This window comes from Phacochoerus africanus, chromosome 8 (genome assembly GCF_016906955.1).
Source record: "Phacochoerus africanus isolate WHEZ1 chromosome 8, ROS_Pafr_v1, whole genome shotgun sequence".
Classification (NCBI taxonomy): Eukaryota; Metazoa; Chordata; class Mammalia; order Artiodactyla; family Suidae; genus Phacochoerus; species Phacochoerus africanus.
This window is the reverse complement of record NC_062551.1, coordinates 47,494,711-47,512,328: the sequence shown is the minus strand read 5'-3', so window position 1 is coordinate 47,512,328 and position 17,618 is coordinate 47,494,711. Positions and strand designations below refer to the sequence as shown.

Genomic DNA, 17,618 nt, shown 5'->3' with positions numbered 1-17,618 from the left:
TCAAAACTGTGTTGGAATGCACTTGTTGAAGTCCCTTTGGGCCATGGCCAAGTCCCGAGGAAGGTGCTCTCGGAGGCCCCCTTTGCTCCAGGCCTCGACCCCTGAGGCAGGATCTAGAGCGCCGCAGTTTCAAGCCCTGAACCGGGTCCCCAAGCTCCACCCTAACGCCAGGGTTAGCGGCCCGCAAAGCCGCTGTGCTCTGATGGCAATGGCCGGGGTGAGAGGCTACTGAAACCCCCCAGATCACGCCCAGTCCCTATAGGCTCCAGTCTTGTGGGTGAAGGCGAGCGCCTCGTGAGTTATGTACAGATTCTTCACACTGCAGGCATGAATGCACATGCATGTGTCATGTATGTGGAGGTATATGCTCTGAGTACTTTCACACGTATCGACTGCACTTTGCACCGCACAGGGGTTACCACTAAGTGCATGTATGCGCTCCAGGTGAACAGTGACATACACTGCATGGCCATCTCTGTGCAGACCTGCCATCTCCCGGTCGTGGCCAAACTCTCAAGCACTCAGCTGAGGTTCAACTGTAGTTTTTGGCCGCCACCCAGAATGGGGGAAGGAGTGTTAGGGCACCCTCCGGGTCACAATTAAGATAGTTTGCATCTGGTTTACATTCAGCCTGGAAGTGAAGGGGGGGTCCCCTGGGTCCCAAGGCAAGCTGCCCCTAACAGGCTCTCAGGGCCCAGGGGACAGGGGGTGGAGTCGGCTGCACAGCCCTGAGCTGGGGCAGGAAGCGAGAGTGGGGAGGGGGGAGGCCACAGCGGGTGGAGGCAAGGCGGGTGCAGGGCGTGTGGGGAGGGAGGGAGGTGCCAGCGATCTGAGCCCTGAGGCCCTGCTGGCCCCTGGGCGCAGGCCCGGCTCTGGCTCCCAGGAATGGACCTCGTGGACCCCGACATTTTTAATAGGGATCCCCGAGACCACTACGACCTGCTGCAGCGGCTGGGTGGCGGCACCTATGGGGAAGTCTTCAAGGTGAGGAACTCTGTCCTTCTCCATCATCCTCAAGCCAGTGACCTTTGGGAGGACACCCAAGAAGGGAAGGGGATGCGAGAGGGTCCCGGTCCCTGGTTTTGGTTCAGGGATGCTGAGGAGGACTCAGGCAAATGGAGCCCGCCTGACTGCCAACTTCCCCTTTACAAGGCTCGAGACAAGGTGACGGGGGACCTGGTGGCATTGAAGATGGTGAAGATGGAGCCTGGTGAGGACAGGACCCAGGAGCTCCTTCCCCACACCCCCCACCTCCCGGGACGGTGGCGGCCCCCCCCCACTCCCTCCTCCCCACACTCCCTCCCTGCAGCGGCCTTTTCTCTTCTGCCCTTCCTTGCAGACGATGATGTGTCCACACTTCAGAAGGAAATCCTCATCTTGAAAACCTGTCGGCATGCCAACATCGTGGCCTACCACGGCAGTTATCTCTGGTGATGAGCCCCAGACCTGCCCTGGCACCCAGCCCGGCCTCCACCCCCGAACTCCCGTTCCTGACCAGGGGGCCCCCTAACCTGACCTCCAATCCTGGACCAAAGTCCCACTTTTTTGACCAGATCGAATCTCCAATCCAGAACTCTCATTTCTGACCGGGGGGGCCCTCCAGTTGATCCCTTCATAGTAACCAAACCTGAAAACGAGTCCCCTAAAACTCATCTTTCACCGTCCTGCTCTTCAGGTCCCCCACTTTCACTTTCTGTTCCTGAAGGTGAACCCCTTAATTTCCTGACCCCCCAATTAATATCCCAGATGCCTCAGTCATGATCTCTGTTCCCCAGACCTGGCATCCTGGGCTCCTCTGTCCCCATCGAACTTCCACAACCTGTGAGGCCCGTGCCCTGTCTCCCAGGTTAGCACAGGACAACAGAGGATGCCATGGGTCAGGAGCCCAAAGACCTGGCTTTGATTCCACTTGACCCTAAACGTATATTTCCTCTCTGAGTCTCAACTTCCCCATCTATAAAATAGGAGTGGGGTGATGGTCACTCGGATGGGCAATAGATAGACGACGGCGCTTACATTAAAGTTTTTGTTGTCCTAGAACAAGATGGACAGTGAGCCAGGAGCTGTCCTATAAATAATCATTTTTTTCAGCTCTGATTATTTCTGCTCTTGAACAGGCTGCAGAAGCTCTGGATCTGCATGGAATTCTGTGGGGCTGGTTCTCTCCAGGACATCTACCAAAGTAAGGGGAAGAGCGGGAGTGGGGGAGGGTCCAGGCAGCCCCTGCCCCTCCAATCCACCTGTCCTGTCTCTGCTTTTGTGTCTCCCGGGACTGTCTTTCTGATCCATATTTCACACAATGAGCCCCTGCTCTGGGCCTGGCCTGGCCCCGGTGATGCCAGGGTTACTGTGGTGACCCAGGGGCCCTCAGCCGTGTCCTCCAGCGCCTGCGAGTCCAGCTCCAGCCTTTCTGTATGCCATGTTCCCCTCCACTTCCCCCACCCATCTTCCTCTGTGTCTGCATTTTCTCACCAAGGTCTGTTCTTGCATTTGAGCATTTCTGCATTTCTGGCTCGTCATCAGTGCCCACATGTTTACTTAATGAGTGAATGCATTTCTGATTCTCTCAGCCTGCTCTTCACTCATGGAGCGTTGGAGGGTGGGGGCAGGCCTCTGATCACTTCTCAATTTCTGACACTCATCTCTGTTTCCTTCCAGTCCAAGACCTCAAATGTCAGGAAAGGAAGGACTTCATTAAGGAGTTCTTGGGGCGGGGGAAACTGAGGCCCACAGACAGGAAGTGACTCACTGCCAGCCTGTCAGACCTGATCTCAGACCACTCTGTCTGTTGTCTTTCTTTCTTTTTCTTTTTTTTTTTTTTGGCGCCACACCCACAGCATATAGAGGTTCCCAGGCTAGGGGTCGAATCAGAGCTGTAGCTGCTGGCCTACAGCACAGCCACAGCAACACAGGATCCAAGCCGTGTCTGCGACCTGCAGCACAGCTCACGGCAATGCCGGATCCTTAACCCACTGAGCAAGGCCAGGGATCGAACCTGAAACCTCAAGGTTCCTAGTCGGATTTGTTTCCGCTGCACCACCACGTGAACTCCTGTCTGTTGTCTTTCTACGGTATCCTCACCACCCCTTTGTGTCTTTCTCCCCCTCTGTCTCTTTCTCTCTCTCTGTTTGTTTTGTTTTGTTTTTGTTTTTGGCTATGCCTAACTGCATGCGGAAGCTCCCAGGCCAGGGATTGAACCCACGCCATAGCAGTGACTCAAGCCATAGCAGGGACAACACTGGATCCTAACTCACTGAGCCACCAGGGAACTCCTCCCTCTTTCTCAATGTACCAGTTTTCCCACTTTTTGGTTTCTGACCATCTCTTTGTTTCTCTCCTTCAATTTGGATGTGTTCATGGTTCTCTCTCTCTCTCTCTCTTTCTCCCGTGCCTTCCAGTCTCTCCAACGACAAGCCCAGATTTCTCATCACAACCCTTCAGTCTGACCCCCACCAGCACCTCAAGCTGACCCGCCTCACCTCCACTGCACCCACTTTGCTGCCTTCCAGACCCACTGGGCTCCCTCCTACCCCCGGGCCTTTGCACTTGCTCATCTTGTTCCCCTTCTGAGTGGATCTGCTCCCCTCGTCACCTTCTCAGAGTTGCCTTTGCCGAGCACCCTGTGTAAAATGTCATACCCCTTCCCACACGTATTTCCTGTTGTCTTTTCTTGCTTTATTTTATCTTGTACTGTGTATTTTACCTGTTTACTTTTGTCTCCCATCTGTCTCCCCCACTGGAATGTTCTCTCCACGAGGGCAGAGAACATGGCTCTACTCCACCCTGGCGCCTACCACAGTGGCGGGCACACAGCAGACATGCAATCCATATCTGTTGAATGACTCTCTGTCCCTCTGGCCTCCGGTTCCCTGCCTCGCTGCCTCTCTCTGTCCCTGATACTCCTCTGCCTCCTTCTCCCACCTGTCCCATCCTGTTTCCCTGTCCCCATGTGGCATCCGCAGCTGGTGGGGGTGGCGACCAGGGGCTCGTGGGGCCAGGTTTCCTGCCCCCCCCCAATGCCGTGTCTTGGTGACCTTTGCAGTGACAGGCCCCCTGTCAGAGCTGCAGATCAGCTATGTCTGCCGGGAAGTGCTCCAGGTGAGGAGATGCTGGGCGAGCTTGGGTAGGGGCAGGGCCCTGCTCCAGGCCCCGGACACTCATAACCCCCGCCTTCCTCTCCAGGGACTGGCCTATCTGCACTCACAGAAGAAGATACACCGGGACATCAAGGTGGTCTAGGGGCAGGAAGGTGGCCTTGGCGGGGCAGGGGCAAGAGATAGGAGTGATGCTTGCAGGTGCTGTGGGGCCAGGGAGTGGAGGCAGCAGTGGCCTGGGGGGGAGGGTATCTCTGACAGCCTCTAATCCGCCCTCTTCTCCAGGGAGCCAACATCCTCATCAATGATGCTGGGGAGGTCAGACTGGGTGAGTGGCTGGGCGCGGGGTTGTGGAAAGGGACTGACTGGAGGCCTGAGGGGCCAGGGGACCTCGGGTCACTGTGTTTCTCCCTCTGTCTCCAGCTGACTTTGGTATCTCGGCTCAGATTGGGGCCACTCTGGCTCGACGCCTCTCTTTCATCGGGACACCTTACTGGTGAGGGGCACCTGACTGGTGGCTAGGGGTAGGGTGGGGCACAGTGGCTTTTCCCACCCTGGATCTCTGGGAATCTTCATCCTGGCGTTTTGCCTTCCTTCTGCCTTTCTCTGTGGAATGTTCTGGTTTCTCTTTGGCTCTCTTTTGAGTTTTCCATTTACCCAGGTCTCTGTGCCCCCTGCACCTGGGCCTTGCAGTCTTGGGGTTGACTTTTATCCTGATCTCTGCTTCTTTTTTTTTTTTCAGGGCCGCAGCTGCGGCATATAGAAGTTCCCAGGCTAGGGGTCGAATCGGAGCTGTAGCCGCCAGCCGACACCACAGCCACAGCAATGCAGGATCTGAACCGAGTCTGCGACCTACACCACAACTCACGGCAACACCGGATCCTTAACCCACTGAGCGAGGCCAGGGATCGAACCCACATCCTCATCGTTGCTAGTCGGGTTCATTAACCACTGAGCCACAACGGGAACTCCTCCCTGTCTTTCTATCTCTGTCCACGTTTGTCTCTCTGTCTCTTCCTGTCTGTCTGTATTTCTCTGCCTCTACCTCTTTCTGGCTTTATTTCTGTCTCTCTCCATCCTTATGTTTCTGCATCTGGCTCTCTCTATGCCCATTCTCCTTCTCTCTCTGTCTCTTTCCTGCCCACCCCCGACCAAAGATTCTTCCCTCCCCCTCCTTGTGTTACCCCTAGGATGGCTCCGGAAGTGGCAGCTGTGGCCCTGAAGGGGGGATACAATGAGCTGTGTGACATCTGGTCCCTGGGCATCACTGCCATCGAATTAGCTGAGCTACAGCCACCACTCTTTGATGTGCACCCTCTCAGGTAGGCAGATGTGGCGGGTCCCCTGGTCCCAGAGACCCCACTCAACTCTGCCTGTGAACCCCTACCTGCTTCCCCACATCAAGACCCCCTACAGGAGACCCCACCTTCCTTGGAGCTCAATCTGAGACCCTCAGGAGCCCCTCAACCCAGAAAGCCCTTCCCCCCAGCCCCCCACGCAGGAAGCCCCCAGTGCAGGGAGCCCTGTCTTGAGGCTCCGTCTGAGACCGCTGGCATCTGTGATGTGCTGAGCAGTGTCCCCTGGAGGTGGCATCCTGGGTTGTTGTAACACCCGATCCTTCTCGCGCGGTCCCTCACTTTGCTTTCTGCTAACCTTGGTGTTATGAGGGGCCCCCTCAAGCCATGAGGTCTGATGTCCCCTGGAGGTCTGAACCCCTGTTCTGTCCTTACTCTTCTAGAGTTCTCTTCCTCATGACCAAGAGTGGCTACCAGCCCCCGAGGCTAAAGGAAAAAGGCAAATGGTAAGAGAGGCCGATGGGAAGGGGGGAGAGGGAGGGCAGAGTGGGGGGCGGTGTCTGATGGGACGGTCTCCGGTCCTGTCACCCCAGAACTTGCCTTCTTCCTCCCAAGGTCGGCTGCCTTCCACAACTTTGTCAAAGTCACCCTCACCAAGAGCCCCAAGAAACGACCTGGCGCCACCAAGATGCTCAGTGTAAAGCCCCCTCCCTGAGAAGCCTTCCCAGCCTCACCCCCAGGACACCAGGGCCTCCCACAGCTGTCTAGAACGTGGATGATTTCGTTCCACAGAACCTCCGTGCCCTTTCAGAGTCCCCAGCCCCTCCGAATCCCCCAGGACCCACCCTAAGACCCTCCAGGTTATACCCCAGGCCTTTGCCCAAGAGCCACTGTGTTCCTAAAGCTCGCAACTTCCCAAGGGCTTCAGGACCCATTCCTGGTGGACTCTGGGATTCCAGGGGGGAACCCCGGTTCCCCCTAAGACACCTCTGGGATTCTCCAACTCCCTTAAGTTCCTCGAATCCCTTCAGACTCCTCAGAGACCCCTGTCTTCTTCTTCTGTTGGCAGCTTCCCCTCCTGACTCCCCCAGATGGGTTCTGGAGCCCCTGTCCCAATCCTGTCCCCCTCTCCAGCCCTCGGTGTGCTGACACCCCCATCTCCTCCCCAGCATCAGCTGGTGTCCCAGCCTGGGCTAAACAGAGGCCTGATCCTAGATCTTCTCGACAAGCTGAGGAACCCCGGGAAGGGGGCCCCTGGGGGCGAGATTGAAGACGAGGAGCCTGAGGTGAGGGCCCCTTGGCTGATAAACCCCTGGAACCTTCTGCCTCTGTTCAGGCTTGAGCGCTCCTTTGCTGCCTCTCTCAGGAGAGAAAAAGCCAGGGAGGAGAGGGCCTGGGCACAGGGCTGGGGGTGCAGAGGTTATGGGAGAGACGAGGGCTCCAGGCTGTGCCCACAGGGCGGTGGAGGCTGCTGGAGGGCCATGCGCCTGACACGCCACTGCTCTGCCCAGCTGCCCCCCGCCATCCCGCGGCGGATCAGATCCACCCACCGATCCAGCTCCCTGGGGACCCCAGACGCGGACTGCTGTCGTGAGTAGAGAATCCTTCCGCTTGGGGACACCTGACCCCGTAATCCAAGAGCCCTCCCTCAGCCCCTCATCAGATTGCCAGAGACGCTCAGCACTTCCAGACAGACCCCGGAGACCCCCATCACCATCTGACCCCACCAGAGACCCCCAAGAACCTCATCACCACCTCCTCTACAGAGTGACTCTAGAGACTCTAGTGACTCTCTGACCTGCAGGCAGACCCCGTGAGACTTCCCATGGCCACCAGGACTCCCAGGGACCCCAGAGATCTTGGTCAGATGCCGGATACCCAGCTAGAGCCTAAAAACACTCTAAAACCACGCTGAGCCCCTACCTCCCTGATCTCAAAAACCCACTCCTGGAGCTTCCGTTGCAATGCAGTGGAAACGAATCCAACTAGTACCCATGAGGATGCAGGTTCAATCCCTGGCCTCAGTTAGTGGATCAGGGATCGGGCGTTGCCATGAGGTGTGGCATAGGTCACAGACGCAGCTCAGATCCTGCATTGCTGGGGTTGTGGCCGGCAGCTGCAGCTCCAATTAGACCCCCAGCCTATGGAACTTCCATATGCCGCCGGCCCTAAAAAGACAAAAAAAACCCCAAAGCTGACCACTGGATGAGGCACCTGTAAACCAAGATCCGTCCCCGCTAGGGGTGCGCCTGCCCTGAGAGCCTGCCCCCAAATTCTAGTCTTCTGCTCCCAAACCCTGTCCCCAGCTCACTGTGTGTCTCCATCACCCCCCACCCCCCCAGGGCGGCACATGGAGTTCAGGAGGCTCAGAGGAATGGAGTCCAGACCCACGGCCAACACGGTGAGAGGCCTCCGCCGCCGCCACCGCCGCCCCGCCGCCCTCCCCGCTCCCCGGCCACCACTGACCCTTTACTATCCCGCAGGCTCACTTACAGCCCCCTGGAGACTTGAGGAGCAGCAGTCCTAGGTCAGGGACTCTCACGGTGGGGGGGTGGGGGGGCTGGGCTGTGTGTGGGAACGGCCTGAGGCTCACGCCTGTCCCTCCCCAGGAGGCACCAGTCCGAGTCCGACGATGACTACGACGACGTGGACATGTAAGAGAGCTCCTCGGACCCCTGCCCCACCCCCACCTCGCCTCTGACCCCGGACCCAGCCCTCCACGCTCCCACCTTCCTTCACCCCGGCCTCAACCCCAGCCATCAGCCGAGGCCCCCATCTGCCCCAGCCCCAGGCCTGTGTCAACCTCAGGGCCCACCCGTCCCCACCACACATCTCGTCGGTAATAGGTTCGCGTGCGGTGCACCCAGCACCAAGCGAGACCCCCGGGAGCTCACGTGATCTGTGTCACTAAGCAGGTGTGAAGATGCAGAGAGAGCCTTGATATGTCACCAGCCCTTGCTAGCCTAGAGTTACTTGTACGATTATGGGCGTAGTTATCAGTCCTTTAAACCCTTAGCTCCAGCCCAGACCGAGCCGCCCTCTGACCCTCCTGAGCTCAGAACACCAGCCCCGACCCACGCCAGTCCTCCCTGATCCCCACACCCCGAACCTGCTCACCCCATCTTTGTGTTGCAGCCCCACCCCTGCAGAAGACACGCCCCCTCCACTGCCCCCCAAGGTAAGGCTCTGGGCCCTGAGCTGGGGGGCTGGGGGCCAGGAGGCCAGGGTCCAGAGACGCTGGGACCGGAGCTCTCTAGGGCTCCCGTCTGGGATACCAGGTCCCCTGAAGTCTGGGAAGACTCTGGGTGGTGAGCACATTGGTATCTGGAAGTGGCCTCCCTGAACCTGGGGGTGGGACTCAGAATATTCAGCTGGATAGAGCCGGACAGTGGCTGGTCCTCTGAACCCCCTGCTGCACCAGCATGAACCCTTTAGCTGCTGGAGTGTGTTGCCTGCCATCGGGGCGTGGGTTAGAGACGAAGGCTGGAGGGGTGGTGGGACGTCGTGGAAAAGGTCAGAGCCGTGGCCTGATGGCAGCTCTGGCGGAGGCAGAGTGCAGGGCGGCATCTCTCTGGGATCATCTAATGGGTTTCCCCACCTTCCTTCTCTGTCTCCAAAGCCCAAGTTCCGTTCTCCATCCGATGAGGGTCCTGGGGGGACTGGGGATGAGGGGCAGCTGAGCCCTGGGGTGCTGGTCCGGTGTGCCAGTGGGCCTCCCCCACGCACCCCCCATCTTGGACCTCCCCCAGCCACCCGCAGCCCCCACCTCACTGCCCACTCAGGTAACAGGGTGGGCTGGGTGGGAGGGGGACAGAGGTAGGGCCTGGGCTGGGGGAGGGGGGCTTTGGGGGCTGATCTTCCCCACCCCATCTCAGAACCTTCACTCTGGAACCCAGCCCCCCGGGAGCCAGACCAGCCCCCCCTGTTGCCCCCCAAGAAGGAAAAGATGAAGAGAAAGGTGAGACCAGACAGGCTGAAGACTCATACTTCTGGGTGGCGCTGGGAATGCCTGGTGGGGGGCAGGTAGGGCTGGGGAGACTTATAATGGTGACAGGTGACACTTGTAGGGCATTGCTTTGTGCCGGGCACTGTTCTCCTATTTTTGCTTGGTGTGTACCTTCACAGCTAAAAGGAGGTAGCACAGAGCCAGGTGGTTTTTTGTTTTGTTTTTAGGGCTGCATCCACGGCACATGGAGGTTCCCAGGCTAGGGGCCGAATGGGAGCTATAGCTGCCAGCCTACACCACAGCCACAGCCATGCCAGATCCGAGCTAGCTCGTGGCAATACTAGCTCCTTAACCCACTGAGTAAGGCCAGGGATCGCTGAGCTACAACCTGAAGAGCTGGGTATTGCCCCACATTTTGAAAGGAGGGAACCGAGACACAGAGCTTTCCAAGGTCATAAAGCTTTGAGGGGGCAGGGCCAGGACTTGAACCTCTCGGCACCGTTGCTTCAGCATCTTAACCGCTGCACCTTCCTGCACCCTCTTTCCCTTTGCTGGATCTGCCGCTGCCCGGCCCCTGTGGCCCCCATGCCCCCCCCAGGGATGTGCCCTCCTCGTGAAGTTGTTCAATGGCTGCCCCCTCCGGATCCACAGCACGGCTGCCTGGACACACCCCTCCACCAAGGGTGAGCAGTCACGAGGGTCACCGAGAAGGTGGTGGCAGGAGGGCCCTTAATCGATGGCACAGAGGGTCCTCCCAGGGTGGGGAGCAGCCGAGCCAAGGCCTGGGTGGAGCCAGGAGTTACAGTTGGGGTTTAGGGATCAAAGATGGGTAGAGTGGAGATGAGTTTGAGAGGGACAACTAGGAAAATGAGAATTTGGAGGCCAGGAGTGTCAGATACAGCAGAAGGGTCAGAGTCTGGGGTACAGGATGGGACAGTTGGACCCCCGTTAACCTCAGTTTTAAGTTCATGGTCGAGAGACCCAGATTAGCACTTTGGGGTCAGGAGTTTTAGGGATTAGAATGCAGCAGAAAAGGACAGAGTCTGGAAGTCAAAGATGTGGAGACATCACTGGGGGGCAAATGCTGAGGGAGCAGTAGTAGAGTTTGCAGAGTCACGCTGGGCAGAGGCCACATGCCGGGTGTCTGAATTTTAGGATCAGTGTTGAGATAAGTTAGCATTCAGGGACCAAAACTGAAGAGAAAGAGGGACAGAATTTAGAGGGCTATCTGGGGAGGCACGTCTGATGCTGGGGTTGGAATTGAGGGGACAGAGGGTGAGGATTGACAGGTCAGAGATGGAAGAACCACCGGAACGGGGGAAGCCTGAGGCTGCTGAGAATGAGAGGAGCTCAAGGGAACGGGTCAGGGTTTGAGTTCAGATTTGGGGAAACAGAAGCTAGAAGTGTCAGTGTTGGGGGAGAGTAGAGAATTGAGTGTCAGGGCTGGGGAACAGTCACAGTGTTTGGGGTCAGAGGTGGAGGTCCAGGAAGTCCCCCATGGTGATGAGACAGGTCCCAGCATCCTCATTTCTGTCCCCCCAGACCAGCACCTGCTCCTGGGGGCCGAGGAAGGCATTTTCATCCTGAACCGAAATGACCAGGAGGCCACGCTGGAGATGGTGAGGGGCAGCACCTAGGGTGGGCCAAGGGTGGGGGCTGGAGTTGGGGGGGGCTGGGGTCTTACAGGACCCATCTCCCCCATCCTCTGCAGCTCTTTTCTAGCCGGACGACCTGGGTGTACTCCATCAACAATGTCCTCATGTCTCTCTCAGGTCTGCCTGGGCTTGGGTGGGAGGGGTGGGGGTCAGAACTTAGGGGGTCAAGGGTCAGGGGGTCAGGAAACAGACAGGCACAGCTGAAAAAAATTTGGCTCCCCCTTTCACAGAGCCCACAGTTGCAATTCTCGCCATATTTTCAATATGGGACTTGGCGCAAGAGACCTCTGCTCCCCGAGCCTCAGTTTCCCCATCTACCAAATGGGGCTCACAGTAGTTCCTCTCTCTCAAGTCAGTTTGGAAGTAATTTCCACAAGAAGTTAGTCTTCACATTTCTTTGATGTTCAGATGATCGTTCGTACTTATTCCCACTAAAATAGTGTGAGCAAGCTATAGATTAAAATGTTGTGTCATTGTTTTACAAACACTTTGTGTAAAAGCATTTCTCGTTTTTGAGGAAGACGCCCAGCCAAATAGGCCTCGTGAGCCCACTGATGTCACACCTGTGATGACACACTTTGGCAGAATTTCTAGATTTGTTTTTTTCCCCTTAGACTTTGTAATATGCGTAAATTCATTTGACTGGAGAAGCGTCCACCATTTCTCACGTGGCTACAGGCACCACGAGGACAGGGAACACCTAGTTTACCCTGGAGGCGGGCACAGTGCCTGCTCTATGGTGGGCATTTAAAATCTGTTGAATGAAAAATAATAAATAAAGATGCTGGAGACTTGAAGGCTTGGGCGTTTCCAAGGGCTGGGGCCGGAGCGAAGGGCTGGGGGGAAGAGTGCAGCGCCTTCTAACTGCCTGCTTTTCCTCTGCACACACACTGCAGGGAAGACCCCCTACTTGTATTCACACAGCATCCTGGGCCTGCTGGAACGGAAAGAGGCCAGAGCAGGCAACCCCATCGCTCACATTAGTCCCCACCGGCTACTGGCAAGGTACCAGCCCCCAGAGGCACCTTTGACCCCTCTAATGCCCGATGCCTGCGTGCCTCCCCGCTTTCACGCCCGCCTCCTTTCTTCTGCAGGAAGAACATGGTCTCCACTAAGATCCAGGACACCAAAGGCTGCCGGGCATGCTGTGTGGGTGAGAGAGAACCCCGAGGCTGTGCAGGGAGTGGGAGGGGCCGGGGCCGGGGCTTTCTACGGGAGAGGGTTGCGGCGTTAAGGCAGGGTGAACAGAGCCCGGGGAAAGATGTGTGGCCTTTGAGGGGGGAGCGCGGCAGGGGAGAGAGGAGTAACCCTAACCCGTCCTTACCCACCTCCACAGCGGAGGGCGCGAGCTCCGGGGGCCCGTTCCTGTGTGGGGCATTGGAGACATCCGTGGTCTTGCTTCAGTGGTACCAGCCCATGAACAAGTTTCTGCTGGTCCGGGTAGGGGGCCTGTAGACGCTGGGGACTTTGCCCGGTTCGGTGGCTCGGGCCTTCCACCCCACGCTTCGGGGTAGAGCTCCGCGAAGCCGGGCTTCCACCTGCGGCCCTGCCCCCAACTTCCCCAGATCCCGCCCCCTGGAGGCTCCTCCTTCTGAGGTCTTCCGGATTCCGAACCCCCCGGCCCTCACCTCTGGCCTAATTATGTCGCCGCCCCGGGTCTCTAAGGAGACCCCTTTAAGGTCCCCGAGAGTCTTTCCCGAGACTGCAGCCTTCGAGGCCACCCCACCTGGAGAGTCTTGCTTTTCTCTCCCCAAGGCGGCACGCCCCCAAGCGGAGGCCACGCCCCCTCGGAGGCCCTCCCCGTCCATTTCTAAGCCAAAGAGGCCTCACCCCCTGAAGGTTCTAGATGGCACCTCCCGAGACCGAGGAGGGCTTAGGAAATACCTCGGAAGCCCCCCGGCCAGCTGTCCTCCGGAACCCCGACCCCCTCGGGCCCCGCCCCCAGCCTCCTCTGAGCCCGCCCCTCCCCGTGCGACCCGCAGCAGGTGCTGTTCCCCCTACCCACGCCTCTGCCGGTGTTCGCACTGCTGACCGGGCCAGGCTCTGAGCTGCCCGCTGTGTGCATCGGCGTGAGCCCCGGGCGGCCGGCCAAGTCGGTGCTCTTCCACACCGTGCGCTTCGGCGCGCTCTCCTGCTGGCTGGGCGAGATGAGCACAGGTGAGTGGGCCAGGCTCTGGGAGGGATGGGCTTACCAGTTTGGGAGGGTTGGGTCTGGGCGGCTGGGCGGTGCTTAGCCTGAGGCGTAATTGGGAAAGGGCTTGGAAAGAGAGGGGCGGGAGAACGACGGGCAGACCTAATAGGTGGGATGGATGATGGACGGTGGGGAACCCTTTGATGGACCGGGTGTCCTGCTGGCTTGGGAATAAAGAGGGTGCCTAGCGAGGAAGGCGGAATGAGGTGGAATGGGTCCTTGAACCTTCGCTTCTCAAGCAGAGCACAAGGGACCAGTACAGGTGACTCAGGTTGAGGAAGACAAAGTGATGGTGTTGATGGATGGTAAGGACCCTTCTCCCCCTCTTTCTCCAACAGTTCTTGGGTCTTCGACCCCCAGACCTCCATCCCTCTCAGAAAGGCTGAGCCGCTCTGATCCTTGCCCATCCTGCTCTGCTTCTTACATAGAATTTATTGTTTGGTCCCTCAGCAACTTTCTAAGTCCTTCTTAAAGCCCCTTCTCGGAAGTTCCCCCGTGGTGCAGCCGATTAAGGATGCCCTGTTGCTGCAGCTGCGGCCACAGCAGCGAGGGTTCTATCCCTGGCCTGGGAACTTCTGTACCCCGCAGGTGCGGCCAGGAAAAAAAAAAAAGCCTCTCTACCTTCTAGGGTCTCTGAAGCTGGTGACCCCAGACGGGGCCCCTGTCCGGGGGCTTCGAACTCCAGAGATCCCTATGACTGAAGCAGTGGAGGCCGTAGGTATGTGCGAGAATGGTAGGGCTGGGGGGTCCAGGTTGGAAGCTTGCGTGAAACCCATGGGTAACAGGTACTGCTTTCCTCCCAGCTGTGGTCGGGGGGCGGCTGCAAGCCTTCTGGAAGCATGGCGTGCAGGTGTGGGCTCTAGGCTCAGACCAGGTAAGTTCCTCCATCCCAGCCCTGACACCTCCTTCCTCAGGTGGACTGGGAGGACGGGGTCAGGGCGGAAGTCCTGGAGGAGAAGCATCCTCCAGGCAGTTCAGACAGGTCCCCTTCTCCACCCCAGTGTCTCTTAAGTCCAGAACTCATCCAGGGCCACTATGTGACTGTGTGTAAGGGACTTTTTTTCTCTCTGAGCCTCAGGTTCCCAACTATAAAATGGGGTTACTCTAGAGATATGTGGGTTAAGACCATGGACCTGGCTGCCTGGGTTGGAATCCAGCTGAATGACCTTAGGCAAGTGACTGAATCTTCCTGTGCCTCACTGTTCTCATCTGGAAAATGGAGTGAAAACTAGTGCTTAGGAGTTCTCTTGTGATGCAGTGGGTTAAGCATCTGACGTTGTCACTGCAGTGGCTCCGGTTGCTGAAGTGGCGCGGGTTCGATCCTTGGCCTGGGGAACTTCCACATGCTGTGGTGCAGCCAAAAAAAAAAAAAAAAAAAGGAATAAAACCCCCCAAACAAACGGGGAGTTCTTGTTGTGGCTCAGTGGTAACGAATTCGACTAGTATCCACAAGTATGTGGGTTTGATCCTTGGCTTCACTCAGTGGGTTAAGGATCTGGCATTGCCATGAGCTGTGGTGTAGGTCACAGACGAGGCTCAGGTTCCACATTGCTGTGGCTGTGGTGTAGGCTAGCAGATGTAGTTCCGATTTGATCCCTAGCCTGGGAACCTCCATGTGCCGCAAGTGCGGCCCTAAAAAAAGCAAAAACAAAACAAAAAACAAACTAGTGGTTAGCTCATAGGACACTCTGTGTCAGACTCTGTCCTTACACTTTTGTTTTGTACTTACTCTTCGTGATTACCTATCAGGTAGGTACTACAATTTCAGTGGTTAGTAGTCAGGTGCAGAGAGGTTAAGTGACTTGCCTGAGGTCACACAGCCGTTGAGTGGTGTTAGCAAGAATGGTTATTTCTGGTGCTGAGGCGTTCAGAGCCCCCGGCCTTGCTGTCTTTAAGGGAAAGGGGAAAAGTCTTCTAGACACTGACACAGCACCTTCTCCCGCAGCTGCTGCAGGAGCTGAGAGACCCTTCCCTCACCTTCCGTCTGCTTGGCTCCCCCAGGTATGGACTTGAGGGAAGGGACAGAAGACCAGGGAGGGAGGGCTTCTGATGTGGAGAGGGCATCCTGAAGTGTCCCTAACCACCTGTATCTTTGGCCTGGACCCCTTTCATCCGGTCTCCCTGTTTCCATCTCTGCCCCCCTGTAGTCCATTGCCTACCCAACAGCCAAGGGGGAATTTTCATTGTAACTTTTTATTTGGACAGAACTTTAGACTCTCAGAGCCGTTGCAAAAATAAATTTTAAAATTCTGTATCCCCCTCACCCAGGTTATCTTTTAACCACATTTGTTTTATTCCTCTCTTTCATATATTTTTTTTCTTTTTGCATGTAAATTGCAGACATGAGGCCCATTTACCCCTAAAAACATCAGTGTATGTTTCCTAAACAAGGCAAGGACATACTCCTGTAAACACGGCCCTCACACTGAGATATCACTACTTTCTAATTCACACACCCATTCAAGTCTCACCAGTGGTCCCAATACTGTCCTTTATAACCAAAAAATACTCCTTTTTTTTTCCGGTCCAGGATATAATCCAGGATGATGGGCTGCATTTAAGTGTCATGTTTCTTTAGCTTTGAGTCTGGAACCATCCTTCAGACTTTCTTTGCTTTTCATGATCTTGACGCTTTTGAAGAGGACAGGAAATTTGTTTTACAGAATGTCCCTCAGTTGGGTTTGAGGTTTCCAGGCTAAGCGTTTGGGGAAGGAACATCACAGAAGTGATGCTGTGTCCTTCTCAGTGCATCAGATGAGTTTGTCCCATTACAGGTGATGTTATCTTTGGTCATTGGTTAAGGTGGAGTCAGTTTCTCCACTACAAAGTTACTCTTGTTTCCTGTGTATTAATAAGTGTCTTTTGGGGCCATATGTTGAGACTGTATATGTTTACTCTTTCTCATCAGACTTTCACCCACTAGTTTTTACCATCGATGACTTTTGTCTGCATGTTATTAGGGACGTTACTACATGGTGATTTTCTGTTTCTATCATTCCTTCTATATATATATATATATTTTTTGTCTTTTTGCTATTTCTTGGGCCGCTCCCGCGGCATATGGAGGTTCCTAGGCTAGGGGTCGAATAGGAGCTGTAGCCACCGGCCTACGCCAGAGCCACAGTAACGCGGGATCCGAACCGCGTCTGCAACCTACACCACAGCTCACGGCAACGCCGGATCATCAACCCACTGAGCAAGGGCAGGGACCAAACCTGCAACCTCATGGTTCCTAGTCGGATTTGTTAACCACTGCACCACGACGGGAACTCCTCCTTCTATATTTTTTAGTTGTCATTCTACTGTAGGGAAGAGCTATCCTTTTCCCACCATGTGTGTATGTGTGCATGTGTGTGTGTGTGTGTGTGTGTGTGTGTTTCAGCATAGTCTCAAGGATTTCCATTTTATTCTATGGGTTATCATCTGTTACCATCGTTATTTGTTTTGAGGCACAAATGCTCCCAGATTTAGCCAGTGAGAGCCCCTTCAAGGATCTCTGTGATCTTTCAACCTGCCAGAGGCGTCTTTTAAAATCAGATCTGATTGTGTCACTTTCTACCTGTTTAAAACCTTCCTGGGGGGAGTTCCTGTCATGGCTCCTTTTGTGGCTCCACTAGTCCCCATGAGGATTCGGGTTCAATCCCCGGCCTCACTCAGTGGATCAAGGATCCGGCATTGCCATGAGCTGCACTGTAGGTCACAGACACAGCTCAGATCCGGCGTTATATTGCTGTGGCTGTGGTGTAGGCCAGCAGCTGCAGCTCTGATTCCACCCCTTGCCTGGGACCCTCCATATGCCACACGTGTGGCCCTAAAAAAATTAAACAAAACCTTCCTGGGGACTCAAGATAAATCCCAATCCTGGTCACAGCCCATAAAATCAGGATGTCTATAGTCAAGCCCCAGGTTCTCTCCCACCCCAGGCTCTTTGCCAGGCTGATCTCTCTGCCCAGAACACCCTTCCCTGCCCTCTCCCCCAGTTCCCTCCTGAGCCTCTTGCAGTCTCCGCCATCCATTCTTCAGTGACTCCTTGGCCTGTGTTTCCCTGCTGTATGCCTCATGCTTCTTTGCACGCCTTTAATTCACTGATTCTTGTTGCTCTCCTGCTCTAGATTGAGCTCCCCAAGGGCTAGGGCTGTGTCTGCTCATTCACTGCTCTAGCTCACTGTGTCTGCTGGCACAGACTCTATAAGCGACTTTGTGAAATGAATGACTGAAGACCTGACTTTTCTTTTCCTTCCTCAGGCCTGTGGTGGTAGAGACACGTCCAGCAGATGATCCTACTGCCCCCAGCAACCTCTACATCCAGGAATGAGTCCCCGGTGGGGAGGGGAAATTAGGAAGCAGCCTGACCAACTGGGGTCATGACGTGCCCCTGTCTCTCAATAAACATGACGTCAGCCTCCACTGTCATCCTGGTTTTCTGGGGGGAGGAGG

The 17,618-nt window shown here is 56.1% G+C and overlaps 1 protein-coding gene across 5 annotated transcripts; it reads left to right on the top strand.

Annotated features, from left to right (window-relative positions):
* The first annotated feature begins 790 nt into the window (after positions 1-790).
* Positions 791-17,588, top strand: MAP4K1 (mitogen-activated protein kinase kinase kinase kinase 1). Of its 5 annotated transcripts, none has more exons than XM_047793489.1 (31): positions 791-984; positions 1,153-1,210; positions 1,340-1,430; positions 2,118-2,182; positions 4,043-4,098; positions 4,183-4,230; positions 4,380-4,422; positions 4,518-4,590; positions 5,285-5,416; positions 5,833-5,895; positions 6,005-6,086; positions 6,559-6,675; positions 6,901-6,979; positions 7,732-7,790; positions 7,873-7,916; positions 7,999-8,043; positions 8,525-8,567; positions 9,009-9,171; positions 9,265-9,347; positions 9,934-10,018; positions 10,878-10,954; positions 11,047-11,107; positions 11,887-11,995; positions 12,085-12,143; positions 12,327-12,430; positions 12,973-13,147; positions 13,424-13,486; positions 13,810-13,899; positions 13,985-14,055; positions 15,127-15,182; positions 17,427-17,588. In XM_047793489.1, the coding sequence occupies exons 1-31, from the start codon at positions 886-888 to the stop codon at positions 17,494-17,496; spliced, it is 2,463 nt and encodes an 820-aa protein (XP_047649445.1). In that variant the 5' UTR covers positions 791-885; the 3' UTR covers positions 17,497-17,588. The 5 variants fall into 5 exon arrangements, with proteins under 5 accessions (XP_047649445.1, XP_047649444.1, XP_047649447.1 ...); XM_047793488.1 differs by having other exon boundaries at positions 13,421-13,486; XM_047793491.1 differs by lacking the exon at positions 15,127-15,182 and having other exon boundaries at positions 13,421-13,486.
* Positions 17,589-17,618: the final 30 nt, after the last annotated feature.